At 40.7% G+C, this 18,518-nt stretch overlaps 2 protein-coding genes across 5 annotated transcripts in view; one reads left to right on the top strand and one right to left on the bottom strand.

The window, feature by feature from the left end:
• Positions 1 to 1,016: 1,016 nt before the first annotated feature.
• immp1l (inner mitochondrial membrane peptidase subunit 1) lies at positions 1,017 to 13,430 on the bottom strand. 3 transcript variants are annotated; one of them, XM_061277393.1, is made up of 6 exons: positions 13,340 to 13,430; positions 6,864 to 6,971; positions 6,699 to 6,787; positions 6,418 to 6,544; positions 2,577 to 2,687; positions 1,017 to 1,723 (listed from the first exon to the last, which is right to left on the bottom strand). In XM_061277393.1, the coding sequence occupies exons 2-6, from the start codon at positions 6,963 to 6,965 to the stop codon at positions 1,637 to 1,639; spliced, it is 516 nt and encodes a 171-aa protein (XP_061133377.1). In that variant the 5' UTR covers positions 6,966 to 6,971; positions 13,340 to 13,430; the 3' UTR covers positions 1,017 to 1,636. The 3 variants fall into 3 exon arrangements, with proteins under 3 accessions (XP_061133377.1, XP_061133378.1, XP_061133376.1); XM_061277392.1 differs by having other exon boundaries at positions 1,462 to 1,723; positions 6,861 to 6,971; XM_061277394.1 differs by lacking the exon at positions 13,340 to 13,430 and having other exon boundaries at positions 1,036 to 1,723; positions 6,861 to 6,968.
• Positions 13,431 to 13,481: 51 nt separating this feature from the next.
• Positions 13,482 to 18,518, top strand: part of elp4 (elongator acetyltransferase complex subunit 4) — a 63,632-nt gene continuing 58,595 nt past the window's right edge. For both annotated transcript variants that reach the window (XM_061276901.1, XM_061276900.1), the window contains exons 1-2: positions 13,482 to 13,681; positions 14,268 to 14,303. In XM_061276901.1, coding sequence (XP_061132885.1) covers positions 13,504 to 13,681; positions 14,268 to 14,303 — 214 coding nt within the window. In that variant the 5' untranslated portion in view covers positions 13,482 to 13,503. The remainder of the gene's footprint in view (positions 13,682 to 14,267; positions 14,304 to 18,518) is intronic.

Raw genomic sequence — 18,518 nt, 5'->3', positions numbered from 1 at the left:
CTGGATTAAAATTCCTGTTCAATCCAATGGAAGATTTCCAAATTTGAAAATTCACAAAATGTTGCCACCCTTGTTCTGGCTGACACACTGCTGTCATTCAAATGTGTGTGTGGCCTTATAACGCTACCTACTTAATATTGTTACGATAAAGCCCTGCCATTATTTTGTAGGCACTTCTTTCAACGGAAATGACTTATTCACAATCTTTGTCATTCCTTCAACCATAGAAATGGCGTTCATCTAAATATTGTAAGAAAGGGCTCAAGCAAAAGGGCAAACGGACTCACCAAGACTACTTGTGTCAGCATTTCAGCCCAATGCTGGCACCGTGTTGACACGCAGCAGATGAATATTAAACCTTGAGAAACAAAGATATGCTTGAAGCAAAAAGCCCACATAAAGATTTTATTTTTTTTTCTCTCTCAGCTGCAAACATACACGCACGCTCTCTCACAATCTTGAGCATCCCTCCCAGCAGGCACAATCACACTCAGGCAGATAATTCAGTGTCACACGGAGCCTTGTTGCTGACCCTCTGGCCCCCCTCCAGACAGGGGAAGCAGCTGGACAGGGACCCACGGCTGCCTGGAACACACTTCCCTTAGGGAGCTGGGACGAAGAACTGTCCCTCTCTGCCTTGGAGACTGACCAGCTGAGCTTCAGCAGCTCACTATGTGAATGTACTCTGAAGAGCAGTAGGGCCTTTAAGAAATGACAGTAGCAGTACAGCAAAAACATTTTGCAGCAGTCAGCAGACTGATGAATGCATTATTTTATCAGAACATGAAGGGTTTTTTTTTTTTTTTTTGTTAATGTTCAGAAACTCTTCAGTCAGCTCCTGCTGAATGTTGAACCTGAATTAGTCCAATAAACCAATTTTCAGAAAACACTGACGTAAGATAAGAGTGATATAGCAACATTAAATACTTCTGGTAACTTAATAGAAAACACAGAAGCAAATAATGATGCACATACACTCAGCGAAATAAATCCAAAGAATTATTAACTTACCGCAGATTTAAAAAAAATAAATAAATAAAATAAAAATGCTAATGTACTCAGTGAACCTCAGATGTTTTTTTTTATATTGTTCTATTCAGTGATGAACAAAGTCCTCACTAAGTGCTTATTAATATTGTATGCTTGAATGGCAAATGTTATACACATACATATTTCCATTTGCCTCAGTAGCCTAACAAATAATTAAACAATGGGGCTTTTGTTTGGCCACTCTAAGAAAGGGTAAACATGAAATGAATAGTTCATTCTCCAGGATAATGGCATCTAAAATGAAAATATAGTTAAATTGCATTTTAAAAGCTGTTTTACATCAACAGTAAACCAGAATGCATGAATTCCCTCATGATTTTTAATTCATTGTCCGCATGTAAAGCTTTAATACTTTGGATGATATACCCAAACAGAGGTAAACACTCTAAGATTGTATTTAATATTACAGAAGTGAAAATCAATTCACAGTAATTAGTGATGTATGTGGAAAAAAAGAAAGAAAGTAAATAAATATTAACAACTACCTGGTTAAGTAGTCAGTACAGTAAAAAAATGACAAAAATTACTTACCACACAATATGTTTTTTTCTTTTAGAAATTTATTTAAAAATGAGAGAAAGTCATGTCAATGTGAACCACCATCATCCTGATCTTTAACGATCCGTCTGGTTGGACTTTCACTAAGGCTTCCAAAAGCATCTGGGGGCCAGATCTGTTTGGGGCAAAGAGAAGAAAAAATATTCAATGGGAAACTTATTATCATTACAAGTTGCTTGACGCGTTTGTTAATATGGCACTTAATGACGTGTGAGACTTTAAGCAAGATCTTGTTATTTCATCAGCTGTCTCAGTAAGCCCTCCAGTGGAGTGCCGCTGTCCAATCAGATGGACAGAAGGTTGGCTGACCCGTTTCCGGGGTCGTGGTTGGTATGACATCCAGTGACATGACAACATAGCAGAATGGAAAGCTAGACAATATGTTGTCCAGGCTTTGGTCAATCGGACACACTTGCTTTGAACTTCCAACTGACTCATATCTTCTAAGGGGGCTTAAAATGGCCATTGTGGCTTGAAAAAACCCTCAAATAAAATCAATAGCAGACTAAAACTATAACCATTGTATTTAAAATTTAAATTGCATCTCATATTAGTGAGTCTGACACATTTAGAGGATAAATATTTTAAACAACTCAAAGAAAAATAAGATGACTTGAAGGATAGAATTTGGGCACAGATAGAAATTTACAGAAAATAACAAACATTTCACTTTCGTTGAATCCCCCAACAAAGATTTTGTTAGCTTGATAGCAGAATTGCTTGCAGTACAATATCGACTAAAATGCTTGCTAAAAATTATTTTCCTTTCCTTTTTGTCTACTCTTAATCATCCGGGTCATGATAATCTGCAAAGGTCAAATTCATAACTGACTTTGGCAATCTTGCTATTAGGCAGAGAATTTGTTCGCATGCCATTTCTTGGCATAAACTGATAATTTTTTCTAGCCCTGTATATGGCATTTAAATGTACAGCACACACTGTATATGACACCATGATTCCGCATTACCTTCAAGCAAACACGCCCTCGAATGAGGGCATAGGGAACTGGGCCATAGCTCCTGGAGTCAGTAGAGTTCGTGAGGTTATCGCCCTCTAGCCATACATGACCTTTTGGCACCTAAAAACATACAGCAGATGCCTAAATACAGGGCAAAACCAGTGAATATATACAGTATAACGTGATTTCTGTTTTTTTGTAAAAAACAAAAACAAAAATCAATATCTCCCTGACCTCCGGACACACCCGCTACACTACCCTTCTGGTGAGTTGCTTCAGCGATCAGTCCCTCATCTTAACGTCAATCTGCCAGTCCCTCTTTAACCCCATACTTTATTAGGAGAGAGGTCATGGGTAACGGGCAGGGTCGGAGTAGGATTTAGGAAAACTTCAAACGGGGGTCATTAGTCTGTTGGCTGAGATTTGCACCCCTCAAAGCAGGAGAGTGGCTTGAGTTAGCTGGGCAGAGAGAGAGAGTGGGGGAGAGAGTGCAAGAGAGCGAGAAAGAGAGTGGGAGGGGGAGAGAGGGGGAGAGAGAGCGAGAGAGAGAGTGAGTTTTAAACTACTGCTAGCAGCAGTGTCCAAGGGTCTCCACCGCGGTCCGACCTGCCAGTGGGGTGGTCATCCAAGCAGGATCTAATTCACAATGACACCAATTATGATTAATCTCATCACTTTAGGAGAGTAGGCTTGTCAAGGCCCTAATTAAGTGCGCTGTCCCCCCTATATGTGCAGACAGGATCAACAACACATTATATCGTCATAATGGGCATCACAATCGGCAAGTCTATTTTGGCGTTGCCGAACTTTTTAATGGCAAATGTGCTCTGGAATGATAGCACGGGTAAAGCTAAACAACACTGATTCCTTCACCGGCACCACTCGGCCGATCTGATTGTCCATCCGACAGAGGCGATGGTTTGTTTTGTTTCATTTTTCATAATTGAGACAGATGACGTGACATAATCTCGAGGCACTGATGTGTTGACCTAACATGGGGTAAACAACTCGGTGAATAACGTTGACGCAAATGAATATCATTAAAGGAGTCATCGGAGAAGCATATGTCAGCATGCTGGATTCCCACCATTACACCTCATTAACATGGTAACATATGCCGGCTCTCAAGCAAAGGCAAAAGACTGAACGTCGTTTGTCATCTGACAAGCCAGAACCTTGTTTCCACTCAACTCCTGGTTCTATAAAACTACAACTCACTAAGGTGAGGTGGAATAAACATTTTAGCATTATGTCCCATTGCTAAAGAAATTCAAGGCTTTGAAGCACGAGGAAGCATAAAAGTTATGCAGGATTATGAGAGTGCGACAGATTTTAGGGGCAGAAGAAAGTATTTCTACCCAAGTATTTTTATCTTAAATAGTTTCTTCTGTAGTTAATCGCAGCACTGTTGCAGCGCCACCACTGGGTGTAAGTGGTAATATGCAATGCAAGCAACACCCAATCAAATGGGTGCTGAAAAGTGAAACTGGGGCCATATCCTATACAATGGGAATATAATAGTAAAATCAGTACTGTATCTAACTGAGCCAAACCACTTGGTGAGGTTAAGGCCATTAAGAGGTGTGACTTTCAAGAAAAGAAAACAACAACAACAAAAAACCAACACAATGTCCTTTTCTTATTTAAAACAAAAATAAGAACTACAATTAGATACCATTCCCGTTTTGACAATGATTAAAATGAATAGAATAAAAAAAAAAAAAGACCCCATTTTCGTTCCTTCAGCTACCACAGTGTCAATACGCAAACTTCTCCAAAAACAAAAGTGAAAGTTGTACTCAAAGCAGTTAACTCTAAGTGGCCGTGTAACAGGCAGCATAGTGGAGGAATTTGCTAGAAGTTGCTACTTCAGGTAAGTGGAGCTGTCTTTATGTCAAAATGCCACTTGAAGCCAGATCACCGTTATGCATGTGCCGACCGAACCCAAATTGATCCTGAAAGGGGGATCCTTCCATCTGTGGTCCCTTCTCAAGGTTTCTCATTTTCCCCCTGCTAGGGGTTTTTAAGTTTTTCCTTGCCCTTTTGGGAGCTTAAGATCAGGGGATGCTTTGAGAATAATTGTCAATTTCTGTCTATGTGAAGCCCTTTGAGACTGCTTGTGATTTAGGGCTATACAAATAAACTTGACTTGACTTGACTTGACAAATATTCGTGACAAGTTCAGGGGCCACAAATAGACACCAGTGGGCCACATATGGCATCCTAATATTATTTTATCCATTCTTCTCTCATTTTACAAGAAAAGAAAAGATGGAGGTGTAATTTTAGGCAATGAACTTTGTTGTGCTTTACAGCGACAATAGAATAACCTGACTTGTAATAATGAGTACAGTCAAATACGTTGCCGGCATGTGTGGCATGATGGACAGCAGCATCCAGCCCGCTGTCGTACACGCTGAATTGATAGGAAGCATTTGTGTACCTGTCGAGGACTGAAAGTGGAGCTCCTCTCAGTGAGTGGGCGTATTTTGTTAAATGTCCACATTATTACCGTGCTCATTATGTTAACATGATTGAGGTGCCAAATTAAATACATGCATGGAGCCAGAGTTCATCTTTCACTATCTTGCTCTGTCATTCTAAAGTGCATAGAAGGCATCGTATGGAGGGAGGGGGGTTAATCTTTCTGTCACTTCACCAGCCTGTCCTCCTCTCTCTCTTTCCCTGTGTGCAGTAATATTAGGGATCAAGTGTCATTGTTTTGACACAATAGCTCAGACACAGAGATCATTTCTAAAAAGGTGACAGAGCAATTAGCCTGCAGTTGGATCTCTCAGGATGGAGACGACATGCCAGCCTGTCTGTGCAAAAAAAGAGGCGATGACAGCGACCGCCTTGTGAAACTCATCTTTACAGGTCCCATAATGCCTAACATCATTGCACACATACACTCGTGCTCATCATCTTTATGTCACCCTGAAGGAAGGCCAAACCTTTATTTGAACAATGGCCTTTTGGTCTCTTAAAATTTTAAATCTGAGCTGCTGCATCAGAGACAGTACAGGCGAAGCAATACACCAAAATAAAGACTTTATGATACAGAGGGAATATCATCTCGTTAAAGAGTAGTTAAGGAATGTATTTAATATGAATCAGTGATCAAAGGGAAAGAGTGAGGACATATGCTAAAATCTGAAAGCTACACTATATTTTAGCCATCCTTCAGGTGTTAAATTCAAATTGACCAAAACCTGAAAGCAGCTGAGCATGCTGCTTCATTCTGAAAACATGAAATAAAATGCAAGGAGGACGCCGAATGCAATTTAAATTCTCTGTACGTTTCAGTGACGCTAAACCAACAGCAAGCCACTTGCCCATTCCATATACTAAACATGACTTGATCCAGGCCAGATGCCCCTTTATCCATAAAGCACGATAAATTCAAAGCTATGCAATATAAATGCAATATTTGGTTTACAGAACAATGTACATACATAAACACGCGCACACGCATACACACACGTACACACACCTCCACCCACCCATCAGTCTGACCATTCAGCTGGCACTAACTCTAGCAGGCTTCAGAGAGATTGCAGGCCTGAGCTGTGGGTGTTGGGGAGATCAGTAATAGAAAAGCAATGACAGTCGTTTCACCAACAGAGCCTCTGCTCACTTTCTGGCCTTCTCACTGACAGAACATAGCTGTTGTCAAAAGCGGACACTTTGACCAATAACACAAAATTGGCCCGTGACGCTGAAACATGAACAATTACAGAGGTTGGAGTACACAAAGAAAAAGGTAAAGTTTTTCCATGATGTAGAGATCGGTTTCATATAATTACAACCATATTTTTACAAATACATGAAATAATGTCGATATACTTACAAATGTGTGGGTGTTAAAAAGATCTGAGGGACCACTCGTGCAGACTTTGTCACCTTCCAACCCAATTACTCTTTTACAAATATTCATATTGGGGTCAAATAGGCTTTTCGCAATCACAATATCACCCCTGGAAGAAAACATACAAAGTCATTTAGGATTTGTTTTTCTGATATGAGATAAGACATGAGTACATTTCATCAATTCATTTTCTAACAATCTTGCTAAAGTTATTCAGCACAAATTTGCTAAATGTACATGCATAGTGTAAGACTGCTACCCACTTTTGTATTTTCCAAAGATGCCGTGTCACTCGCTCTGAGAAAACAACATCTTTGTTGACAATGGTAGGCTCCATTGATGGGCCGGAGCACTGCAAAACAACAACAGTTAACATGCCTGCGCACATGACAACATTGTTGACGTTGTTGCTGTATTATACAAACCACCACAATCTCTCCGATGTACTCGAAGGTGCAATGTGCAATGCAGCCATACTGGATGGTGTAGCCTACAAACCCCAAGGTCTTCCCGAGCACACGGCGGATCATCTCCACCTACAAAGTATGGGTGCAATTTCTTAGGTGTCAAAAGTTACAGAAACATGGTGGCAACAATCAAGTAAAGACTAAATAGATTCTCTTTTGAGTTTTTAACACTACGCAGTACGCACAAGCCCAATGGTTGACAGTTTTTGTTTTGACGGTGATAGCCTAGAAAAAAAATGTTCCCTAATATGTTGTCTTATTTCTTCCAGAACTGTAAAACGGTATCACACTCAGATGTCCACTTTTTAACTTTCAAAATGCCATTGTGAAAATTACAAAACTAACAATTTTTTTAACCATTTCCAGCTCTTTTAACCATTTCCAGCAAAAGACGTTGTAGCATAAACAGCCTTAAGTCCGCGTTACGTCACGCTTATCTCGACTTTCTAAAGCCACAAGCCATTTGGGGCTTAATTTCTTAAGGGTGTAGAAAAGGTTGTCACAGTTAGCTAAGATGGCACACGTTCCCTGGTGTTTCATTCTCAGAAGTCAGTTCACACCACAAAACTGCCCCGAACCTTGACCCGTTGTATGACAGACCAATCAACACCTTGAGCTCAGGTGATGGACAAAACACAGAAGCTGTGACACTTGCACACAAAGCACCTCTGCACCATGACCGTCACACCATCGCTAGTAATGTTTAGAGCAGTTATCGGCTTCTCTCAGGAACATAGAAACACAAGGTGCCATCAGTGTGTCCTGAAAAACACTGACACAAACACACACACAAGATATATGTGGCTTGTGGGCAAACACCTCAGTCACACTTAGCGTATTGACTTTTCCTCAAGCTGCTGCACGGACAGAGGGCAAAGAGCATTTGTACACAAGTCCTGCACAGTGGATATACACTCCACCTCTCCCAACAGATAAAACAGAAAAGACCGGCCACAGCTTGGCTTTAAGCTTTGTCTCCTCTTCAAACAATTTCAGCTCAGGCCGCTGTCCTGCCAGTTCACCACAGGGTAAAGAAATCTTTTTTTCTCCATCACCCTGACTCCTTCTGTCTCGTTCCCTTGTGTCTTCGTCCCCTCCCAGGGTATTATTAACCAAAGCAAGCAGAGCGGAAACCAAAGCCCCAAATCCTCAGAGCTCAGGGAATGACTTCCCATAGATGGACAGGGATTAGACCCCCAATTTCTTCTCTGCTCGGCCACCGCCACCCCACTTTCTCCCCAGGCTCCCGACAGACCGAGCGTCAGGTGGCTCTCCCAGCCCTGCCAAAGGTGTTACCCGTAATCCCATAACCCCCACTCAAATATTCGGACATACACGCACACAAAACAGACACAATGCTGTCTCATTCATGCCAACTTCATTCCACCAATTCAGCTTTCAGTTATAAATTACACCTGAAGATATTCTCCACTTTGTCCCTAGTAAATTTTTGGTTTGCTGGATTTTTTGTTGCCCAGGCTGTTGCTCTGATGAACTCACACCACTCATAGAGTCTCAGAGACATTACTGTGCAATAACATCCTGCTCCTCACACCTTTTTGAATTTGTCTACACTGTTTCTGCCATTATTCACATGTCCTGAATGTTGTTAGTCACCTAAATGTTGAACAGAGGGTGTGTTTCTACCGAAGTCAAATTCCTTGTTTGGCACGCTCAAACATGGCGAATAAAAAACTCTTGAATCTTGAATCTTGAATTATTTATTTTAGGTCAAAGGTCTTTGTTGATGGATGAAAGGGCCTGGTGCCCAGTATTCATTTTCCAGTTCCATTTCAACCTAAATGGATATGGAGTTGAGGTCAGGGCCCATCAGGTTTTTCCACACAAGTCCTCAATAAGGGGTGATTTTTTTTTCTATGAACCTCCATCTTTGTCAACTTGGTGCCTCATGGCACTTGCATAACACACCCTCAGACACGATCTCACATGACCTCTTTCTCTTGCTAGGATGAGGACCAAAAATGTTTTTGCTACAGTAACACGACTGCCGTACAGCTACCTTCATATCAGTGTGTGACGCCCCCCCCCTGTAACCACTCCTCCTCCATTTCAGTGTGCATTCAGCATAGGTGGGGATTAAGGGACTTTGCATAACAAGATCACACAGCCAGTGGTTGATATCAAGAGAGTCCATATGCAGCCGCCTGGTTTTCTGAGGCACCCTGTCATTGATAGTGTGTGCCATGCGTGCACGCATGTGGTGTGAATGTACACACACAATAACATTACCTACGTGGCTCATATGATGTGTACATAGGAGTTGCAGTAACTCCTTTGGGATGCATCACAAGGTGGCCATCGCAGAGATGTGACGTGGACCTCTATTACCTCAGATTCCCTAGAGTCAGCAAAGCCACACTGTCTTGCCCTTTAATACCCAGCACGTATGTGTCAGCTCCGACTTTAATCGAATACTGATTTACAGCTGTAAATTAACACAAAGTCTCCCCGCTAATCCAGGATTACACGCTAAACACGTTCATGGGAAAACAAAGAAAGTCAGCACAGCCCTCTCTGCAGAACCATCTGTGGCCAATGGTCTCCCACAGTCATGGCACAGTACCACAGCGCAGAAAAGAAGGGGATCCCAAATGAATAGCTGAATAGCAGTCGGTGACAACACCTCATTGTGTGTTTAACTCTGTGATCCTCTTAGCAAAGAAACACAAGTAACTCAAAGAAGACAAATGACACATGTAAATCAAATGCAATGAATGTTGATTACATCGCGTCCATCCATCCAACTGTCAAAAGTGAGTGAAGGACACAATAAGGCATACGTGTCACCTGAGCTGACATTTTGAATGTCACTATGACGTAAGTGACAATGAAGTGGAAGTGATATGCACTGACATGTCTAATTGTGCCGTGTCTTAGAAAATGAGGTAACTTGCAGTGATGAAAAATTACACCAACAGCTTACAGCTAACATGTTCCATCCTTAAAAGTCATTAAAATGACTATAAATGTCACTGTTAAAATAGTAACGATAAAGAAGACAGAAGGCTCTTTAAGACATGTGCCATATATTATCAGTTTATTAATGCTGGTAAATGAGTACACAATCCCAACAAAAGAACCAATTGCCATGTAATATTGTATTTCCATTATTTCATTTTTCGAGTATTACTTATTTACTCTCAGTGTGACCCTAACACCCCTCCATACACAACTATTAATTTAAAATGGTGATTTAATTTGGACATTATTGGGGCCATGAGGAAATATTCCAATAGGAATTACAGCTACTGATCTCCAGGGACTGGAACCTGCCATTGGCTGAGTAGTGTTAATTGATATACATGGCCAGTCTATTAGAGCCACAAAGACAATCTCAATCCAAACAGCACACAAGGGCCTAGCGCTGGACTCCTTACACAACTAAATTAGGGAAACATGGGCTGAGCGAGAGCCAGGCAACAGGGGGGCTAAGAGGCTTACAAGCCCCTTGTCAGATATTCTTCTCCCTGAGGATCCCAGATGGAAGGGAGTCTGGAGGAGCAGGGAGCATCAGAGAGGCAACCAATCGCACCTCTGATGTCTTCCTCTGGGCAGCAGAAGGCAGAAGAGGGTGGGGCTTTAGTCCTATTGCGCAAAGCTTAATTTGATCTTAATGTGAACAATAAAAGGGAGGTGGTTTGGCAGTGAGGGGGGTCTGTTTCTACTATCGGTGCAATCGGAGTTAATCCTGCTGATTTAGACACAGACACCTGGCTGGACGGAGAGTGACAGATGCGAAAGTCACAGTCGCAGAGTTGTTGGTCCAACCCCCATCTCTTCTAGGTATGCCTTGTATTCAAGGCTTAATTGAAACCACTGATCTCCATATTGCTCTTTTCATTGTCGCTAACAGCAACACAGCCGTGAAACAGCTGAGCGAGGCTACTATTTGAGGAGCCGAGGGTTTAAACCCACAATCAATGGGTCAAGCCAGAGCAAATAATAGCCAAGTGATATGAATACAACTGCTATGAACTGAAAGGAAGTGTGATTTGACAGAGTCCCCAGCCAATTACACTGAATGGAAAAAGTAGCCACTAAGCCTTATTGTATTGACGCAAGCATATATATATGGCTGGTGGCCTGGTGCTGAGAGAGCGGATAGATCTTATCTAGTGTTGGATCACATTGACAAAGGCGTCTATGTTTTGCTATGACCTGCTCCTGACAAAGACTATGATATTTTAACACTAGCGAATGACAGATAACCCAACCACAACACAAATCTTGGCTTTTCCAAAGAGGATTTCCCTTTTCCCACAAATGTATCAAAATAAATGTGGTTTCCGCAGTTAATTAAATATCTACAGAGAGTTAAAGATATTCGGATGATATGAAGAGGTCAACACTTAAAGCTAAATTAGAAGGTACTACATAGTAGCACTCTTTTGTGTTTGGAATATTTGTTTCCTTCCATGGTTACTAACACAAATATGGTGCATGTTGATGATAATCTTGCATTCTTCGGACACAAAAACCTCAAGTAAATTGCAAAGATAGAGTGAAGAAACCAAAACAGTAGAACCAGGAAAAGTCTGACATGTTATGACTACTACCATTATATAGTGCAATCAGATACAGCCCCTGGATAATACTAACAACAAAATAAACACACACATGTACCAAGGACACATGGAAAAATGTTATTTTTGCACAATAAAACCGCAGTCCTTTCACCACGACACCCAAGGTGGTTGGAATGGGAATCAAGAGATTCAGAAAAATTATCTGTACTGTACATTCTATTCTAACATTTGGTCTTTCAGCAACTGATTGAGGCTTGATGGAGTCCTACAGCTCTAAATTCATATTCCTGCATGTTGAACTGCAAGTGGGCCTTCCTCCTGCTGAGAAGCAGGTCAGTTAGAGCATCTTATTCGACTCAAATGGGGCTAGTGTCGTCAGTCATGATATATTCCCTTGGCCCTCTGTCAGGACGTATAAATCTCAGTGTCGCTGTCAAAACAGCGGGGCTGCCTTTGCTGAGAGCGCTTATAAAGTGAGCAGTTGGGCAATAGTTTCCTCTGGAGCCTTACAGTATCCTGTGATCTTATGTTGCCTGTGGCCTCAATTTGACACACAAAGCTATTCTTCAGCTGTCTTAAAGATTACGCTCATCACTTGTCACTTAATCTGTGTTAAAAGTGGTCATCATACCAAGGAAACCCACCTTATTGCCCACACCAATGATTGGTATTGCCTGGTATGACACCAAGTTCTTGAAGAGGAAGTCATGTCAAATACTTTCTTTACAATATTATGGTCACTGCAACCCCACTAGCCTAAAAACTGATTGGTTATGACCTGAGTAACTGGGATTTCATTTTCAGTCACCAGAAAGTGAAAAATGGCCACATGCTGAGATGGATAAAAACAGGTGGAGTTCACATTTGCATTTCACAAATGGAATATTAATCAAAATGTGGTGTATAGACTAGTGGAGGCCCGTCAAACATATCCATCAATTTATTTTCGGAACCGGTTTATTCTCGCAAGGATCACGGGTGTACTGGAGCCTATCCCTTGTTAAGAAAATTTTGACTTGACTTCAAGTTTAAAGGTGTGCACGTTATCGCCAATGAACATTTTGTAATTTGAGTTACAAATTAAAACTGCACTTTAATAGGACAGATTATTCACTTCCACAAGCAGTATCAAAGAGGATCCAATGCAAAAGCTAAATCAATAGACCATTCTTTACAAATAAATTAGCAATGGTATTAATTCTTAGTTGAGCATGGACCTGCTCCAAGTAAAACAATCAAAATTTGATAACCAGCACACTATACAGCCTCATAAATACTCATTTTATAAATAAACCTAAATTCTGCCAGATTTATTCTTGATGACAGCGAGAGAAAATAGATCAGGTCTAATCATAATGATGTGTTGTACTTTCTAGGAGACTTTACAATAATACGTTCCTAATATTCTGAACTTCCAAAATGATTAAATGAGAAATATTGCAGTTGAAATATTATTAGAAATATATTCAGATGTCCAGAAATAGCTGATTTTACATACTTTTCCATACTTATACATAGGTATATCAGATATTAACTTATGGATGTGATACAGTGAATAGCTGGGTCCTGAAGGGGATAAAGTGCCCACATGTTTAGACACAAGGTGGTTGCGTATCTAATGGTTAAAATTCATATATGCATGATATGCAATAGTTAAAACCTCTTTTCAAACTGTCACTTGAGCAGGAATAAAATCTACAAATCCAAAATGTTTTATTCTGGATGTGCCGAGCGCTGCAGAATAGTCAGAAGACATGCATGGGTCGACAAGGTCATACGACACAACAGGAGCATTCACAAAGAGTTTAATAATTACTGGTTGCTACTAAATTAGAGGGGGGAAAGAAAATTCACCACTGAATGAACCGTAGTAAATGTCGGTTGGCTCACCTGGATAAACTGACAGCTTCAACGATCAGACCATGCATTTGTTATTCTGAAGCTGCTGTCACACCGCAACAAGAGCAACTTTCATTTGTCGCAGCTACTAAAGTCTTCTGTGATTGGTTAACACGCTGCAAAACGCGGAAGCTGTCATTGTGTTTCAGAGCAGTATGGCAGCCTCCGTCAGCGATGCGTGTAAACAGTCTGTCAAACGTGCACCGTTGAACACTACGAGTTTTCAAAAGAAGACGAGGAACAAGTTATTAAGCATACCTGGTACAAGACTCTCGGTGCAAAACGGACAGCTTCTAGTTTCGACCGGTGTCACGTCCCTCGACTATCTGCTCGGTCAGTGTGCTGAGATGTCATTTCAGCTTGCACCTAGGACCAAACAATGTTTTGCATGCATGGCTGTAGGTTTATTATGTTGGGCATTCGCTTGCCTGAAGTCCGGATTGACAAGTAAAGCTTTTCTTTCGTGTTTTTTGACATGAGAGGAGTTTGATCGTTTTCCATACGTGTATGCGATGACTTGCTTGGATACAAACGACTACACTTAACATGATTTTACTTGTGATTAGTTACTTAATGGGATTTAACACCAAAACCTGCCCAGCACATTTTGTAAATCAAACCACAACTGTTCTACTTTTGTTGGCGTGAGAATAAGTAAAAGGCAGCCCTCAACATGCAACTCGTTCTTTCTTTACACCTCTGCCAGTGTTCACATTTTAAAAATGATGCGTAACATTCCTAGAAAATCACAATGCCCCATCACTGCTAAATCTGGTGTACCCCATTAATGATCACTGTTGCAGATATTACAAATAAATAAGTGTGTTTTCCAGTTTTATTGTGAATGAGACTGAAATGACTATCTTCTAAATGTATGTTCCTTTTATTATGCATACCCTAACCTGTTTTTTTTTAACAGGTGGTGGTCTGGCAGTTGGAACAGTGCTCCTCATAGGTGAGATCTTTGTCATGTCCTCCTCTTATTGGCTTCTTAACTATGTTCAGGACATGTGATTTCAACCAATGTTCTACTCTTTGGCACACATATCAAACGACAACTGAGAAATCACAAATGTTATGATTACAAGATATTTTTGTTTCTTGTGTTGTAATTGCAAGTGCAATTAATTGTTTGGGTGCATCCGTCCAAATTGCTCACGGTAAACGGAAGTCTCTTGGTGGTTGGGAGTAACCTATTGGACCTTTTTGTTTCCGCTACCCTTTTCAAAGTTTGTGCCTCTAAAGCACACGTGTCGAACTTAAGGCCCGGGGGCCAGATACAGCCCGCCACATTATTTAATGTGGCCCGCAAAGACAAATTGTGCATCAGATTTGTGTCATTACTAGAATTGCAAATTGACTTCAGCTTCAATAATATCTTTTTTTATTTTTTAAAATATTTGACCAGTTTTTACTCGTCTGATTTGAAAACGAGTTATTTGTCAGTTTGTTTTGTAGCTTTTATTGTATTTAATATGACGTGCTCATACATTTATTTGGGTTGACAGTCATAATGGCCCTCCGAAAGAAGCTATGACTACAATGGGGCCCGCGAAAAAAAAGAGTTTGACACCCCTGCTCTAAAGAATCCTGTCTCAGCGTTCTACAAATAATAATGCCTTTGACTTCATGCTTAAGAGAGATTGCCGATGCCACCTTGCTTGTTTCTTGACAAATATTTAGAAGCAACCAGCAAAGATTCACGTTATTTTTTTATCAGGCCATTGGGAGATTTTGCTCACCTGACAGAATTAACTACCATTTTTATCCGTGGAACAGGAAGTTGATGAATGACATAATGCTTTTTTTGTCTTGAATCCGAGGTGTGCAAACCTCCACGGTAACCTTTAATAAATATGCTGCCCGAACAGATGCGCTTTTTAGAATCAAAGCACATGTTTTGTTTTTTTGTTTTTAAATGAAAATGTCTTCCTGTGGCCCATTATTATTATTATTATCATTCAACATAGACAAGGCTGTGCACGCTGGCAGACTGTAAGGTTATCATATTCTTGTTTTCATTTCAAACTGCAAATGCGTGTATCCAAGACCTATACCAAACTGATGATATTGCTTTGCCCTTTAATTCATCCCCCCAATCGATGCAGGAGTCGATGATTACACACTAATGCGTTCTTCCCTTCCATTTTGTGAATCAATGCACGGTTGGTTTCATCTGGTAATGAGAGACACAGTAAAGGTGAAATGTGTGTATGTGTGCGTGTGTTCTGCTTGTCTCTAAAAGAGCTGTGTGTGCATCTGTTTTGTTTAGTGTATTGTGTGTGTGGGTGGGTCAGACGGAGTTTGGAGTGTGTGTTTGTTTATGTTTGTTTCAGGCAGTCGTCTCCAACAGTCTGCCCCTTGAGCTCTGATGGCCTGTTTGTGAGAGTCAGACATAAAATTATCAGACCGCTCTTGTCTGCCTTTGAAGTGTCTTGAGCTGTCTGTCCAGATTTGTCAACTTGGGGGGTTGGGTCGAGCGGGGTTTTGCAGTATGGCTGCTGTCTGAGGAGCGTGCGTCTCTCTTTCGCTTCTGTTAGACAAGGAACAAAAGCTTGTGTGTGTGTCTTTACTACATCTTGAGAATTTGCTTAGGGGGATGATGATCTTTCATAGTTATTTTACACTACATTTTTGGCAAGCTTTGAAAATATTTGTAGCGATATTATTCGAAGGCACAAGCTTGTGGGACAACAAAGCTTCAAGTTAAGTGTGTCTTATGTTGGTTCCTGTTTATTCAGCTCAGCTCCAGATCTTCATTGTTCCACAAGAGGACACTGCGGCAAGTGCTAACACACAATTAGTATTAGGCGTATGCTTCCCCTAAGTACTTTTTAAAATTTGGATTATTAATTACCTTATATGTTTTTTAGTTTTGTCTTTTAAAATAAAGAAGCAAAAATCATATAAGTCTTTTGTGACGGCCCCTTTAAATTATGCTTCACCGTGTTGGTGTTTGACAGGACGTTGCTCAATTGCACCTTAAATATATTACATAGCAAATTTCATTACATGTTTTTTGTAAGATATAAAAAAGATCATTTAATATTAAAAGTCCTTTTATTTATTTTTTTACATTTTTTGTATGACTCCAGTAAAATCCCACATTTAATGTCTGAATGTCAACATTCTCACAAAAGCAAATGCTTATACAGGTGAATCATGACAAGATCCTCAACGCTTGTAATAAAACAGATATGATACATTTGTGCTCACAGTATGTTTGCAAAAAAATGTACGGATTCATTTAGAAAGAATATATGGTTAAAAAAGCCCTTAGACTCATTGCCCATAATATATACTGTACACACACTGTAATTGCACATTGAGTGAGGTCTCACAAGAGGGAAACACAATGACCTAGATATTTCCCTTCCGACTGCTGCCTCAGCTAATAAGATTCAAGAGTGTTGTACTCCCCCTGCATGAAAGCAAGTATGATGGAGGCCTTCCCCACTTTACCAAACCTTTACCACCATAACCCATCGAAACGGAGTCAAAATGATCCCATGACTGTCCAGAGTGACTGATCTACCTTGAAGATATGACTTTGCCTCCCAACCCCCCCTGTTGCTCCGATACCCCGAAGCGCAAGCCCCACCCTTTACACCCCTCCTGCTTCTACAGCCTAATGACTCCTGGAGGTTCCATTTGTAAGGCTCCCATAGAAACACAGCCACAATAGGCCCCATCTTGAGAGGGCCCATCTGGGAGTCTTTGTGGGGCCTGCTGAAAGCCACAAAGGCCTGCTGACCTAGAAAGCCATCAATAAGAGGACAGGGAGCCCCACCGACAACAAATTGAAGAGCCATGGAATTTCCTGGGCCATCCTTAGTCCGTAGGTGAGGACATAGACTGGGAACGTGGGAGGCGGAATTCCCCGGATGCTGGAGGATGACACATCAGGATGTCATTCCCTAGCTGTCGGCTGCATGCCCGTTACCTTTAACTGTCACTGTCGCCTTTGCCCTCCCCACCCTGGCCCACTAGTTGTCATTGTTTGGAGAACCCTATGAAATCTTTACAAAATGCTGATTGTGACAGGAAGCAGCTGTGGCATGCTGGGCAGAGTTATGTGTCCTGCTCGGGGGGTGTCACGGTGATGATGCTATCTTTTTTTTGGGGGGGGGGGGTTGTGGCTCAGTATGGCCTGGTGGCCACTTTGTGTTGAATAAGCAAGTGTACCTTTGGGACTCATTTGGTAGACCAAGTGATTGCCCTGTCACTAATGCTCTGACTCCAAATAACATGGCAGTCTTGATTTCTTACTTCAATGATAATGATACTCAGTTGGTGTTTCTGAATTGAGGGGCTGCACCCATTGGAGGCTTTATTGGCTGATGATAAAACAAAAAAAAGGCTCCAAGGCTTGACCATCTTTGGCAGTGTTATAACTGTTCTTTTATTTCTTTTTATTTCATTTTCTTTTCGATTAGTTTGTAGAGAAATTTTGTTAGGTATTATTATATTTATTTTTTTCATAAATGCTTTGTGGTTAAGTTCATTTAGTTTTGGTGTTAGTTTTAGTTTTTATAATACATGGAGTATTTGTCAAGTACAAGATGGAAAAGGATAAAAAAAAACAACAACAATTGTGTTTTAATGACTTTTATAAATGTAAGATGCCCCATTTAATTCTTGTTTTGTTGAAAATGCATTTTTATTTCATTAACAAAAATGTATCTTAAATTTTAGCGGTATACTTATATTATTAGTTTAAAACATAATAACCTCGGTCTTACATCCTTACTATGCAAAACTTTGACAAGCGAGTTGAAAACAAAGACGCACACTGTGATTGTCACGGAGTAACACCTACGGTGTGCCATTGTGCCCCATCGAGTGCCATTGATAGTCCTAGGTTAGCCAAATCCTTACACCGATTATAGTCAGGCACTGTGATGTGGACATGGAGAACTAAACTCAAAGATGTGATGTGAAGGAATGGTCAGAATAGATAGATCGACGAGGTCTTTTATACGCTACGATGGACTCCTTGGTTTCGTTCTGTGACATGAAGGTGAGGTGTGAGAATCGTTTCCTTAGGGTCTGTAGTCATTAGCTTCATTTTTCTTTCTTCTGGTACATACCTGAATGCACCTGATACTTCAACTTTTTGTGTGTCACTGTAATGGGATCTGATATTTCTTTTGTTTTGTTTTTCATTGGA

This window comes from Syngnathus typhle, linkage group LG4 (assembly GCF_033458585.1).
Source record: "Syngnathus typhle isolate RoL2023-S1 ecotype Sweden linkage group LG4, RoL_Styp_1.0, whole genome shotgun sequence".
NCBI lineage: Eukaryota > Metazoa > Chordata > Actinopteri > Syngnathiformes > Syngnathidae > Syngnathus > Syngnathus typhle.
Note: the sequence above shows the minus strand (reverse complement) of the source record. Positions and strands in the feature narration are given on the sequence as shown.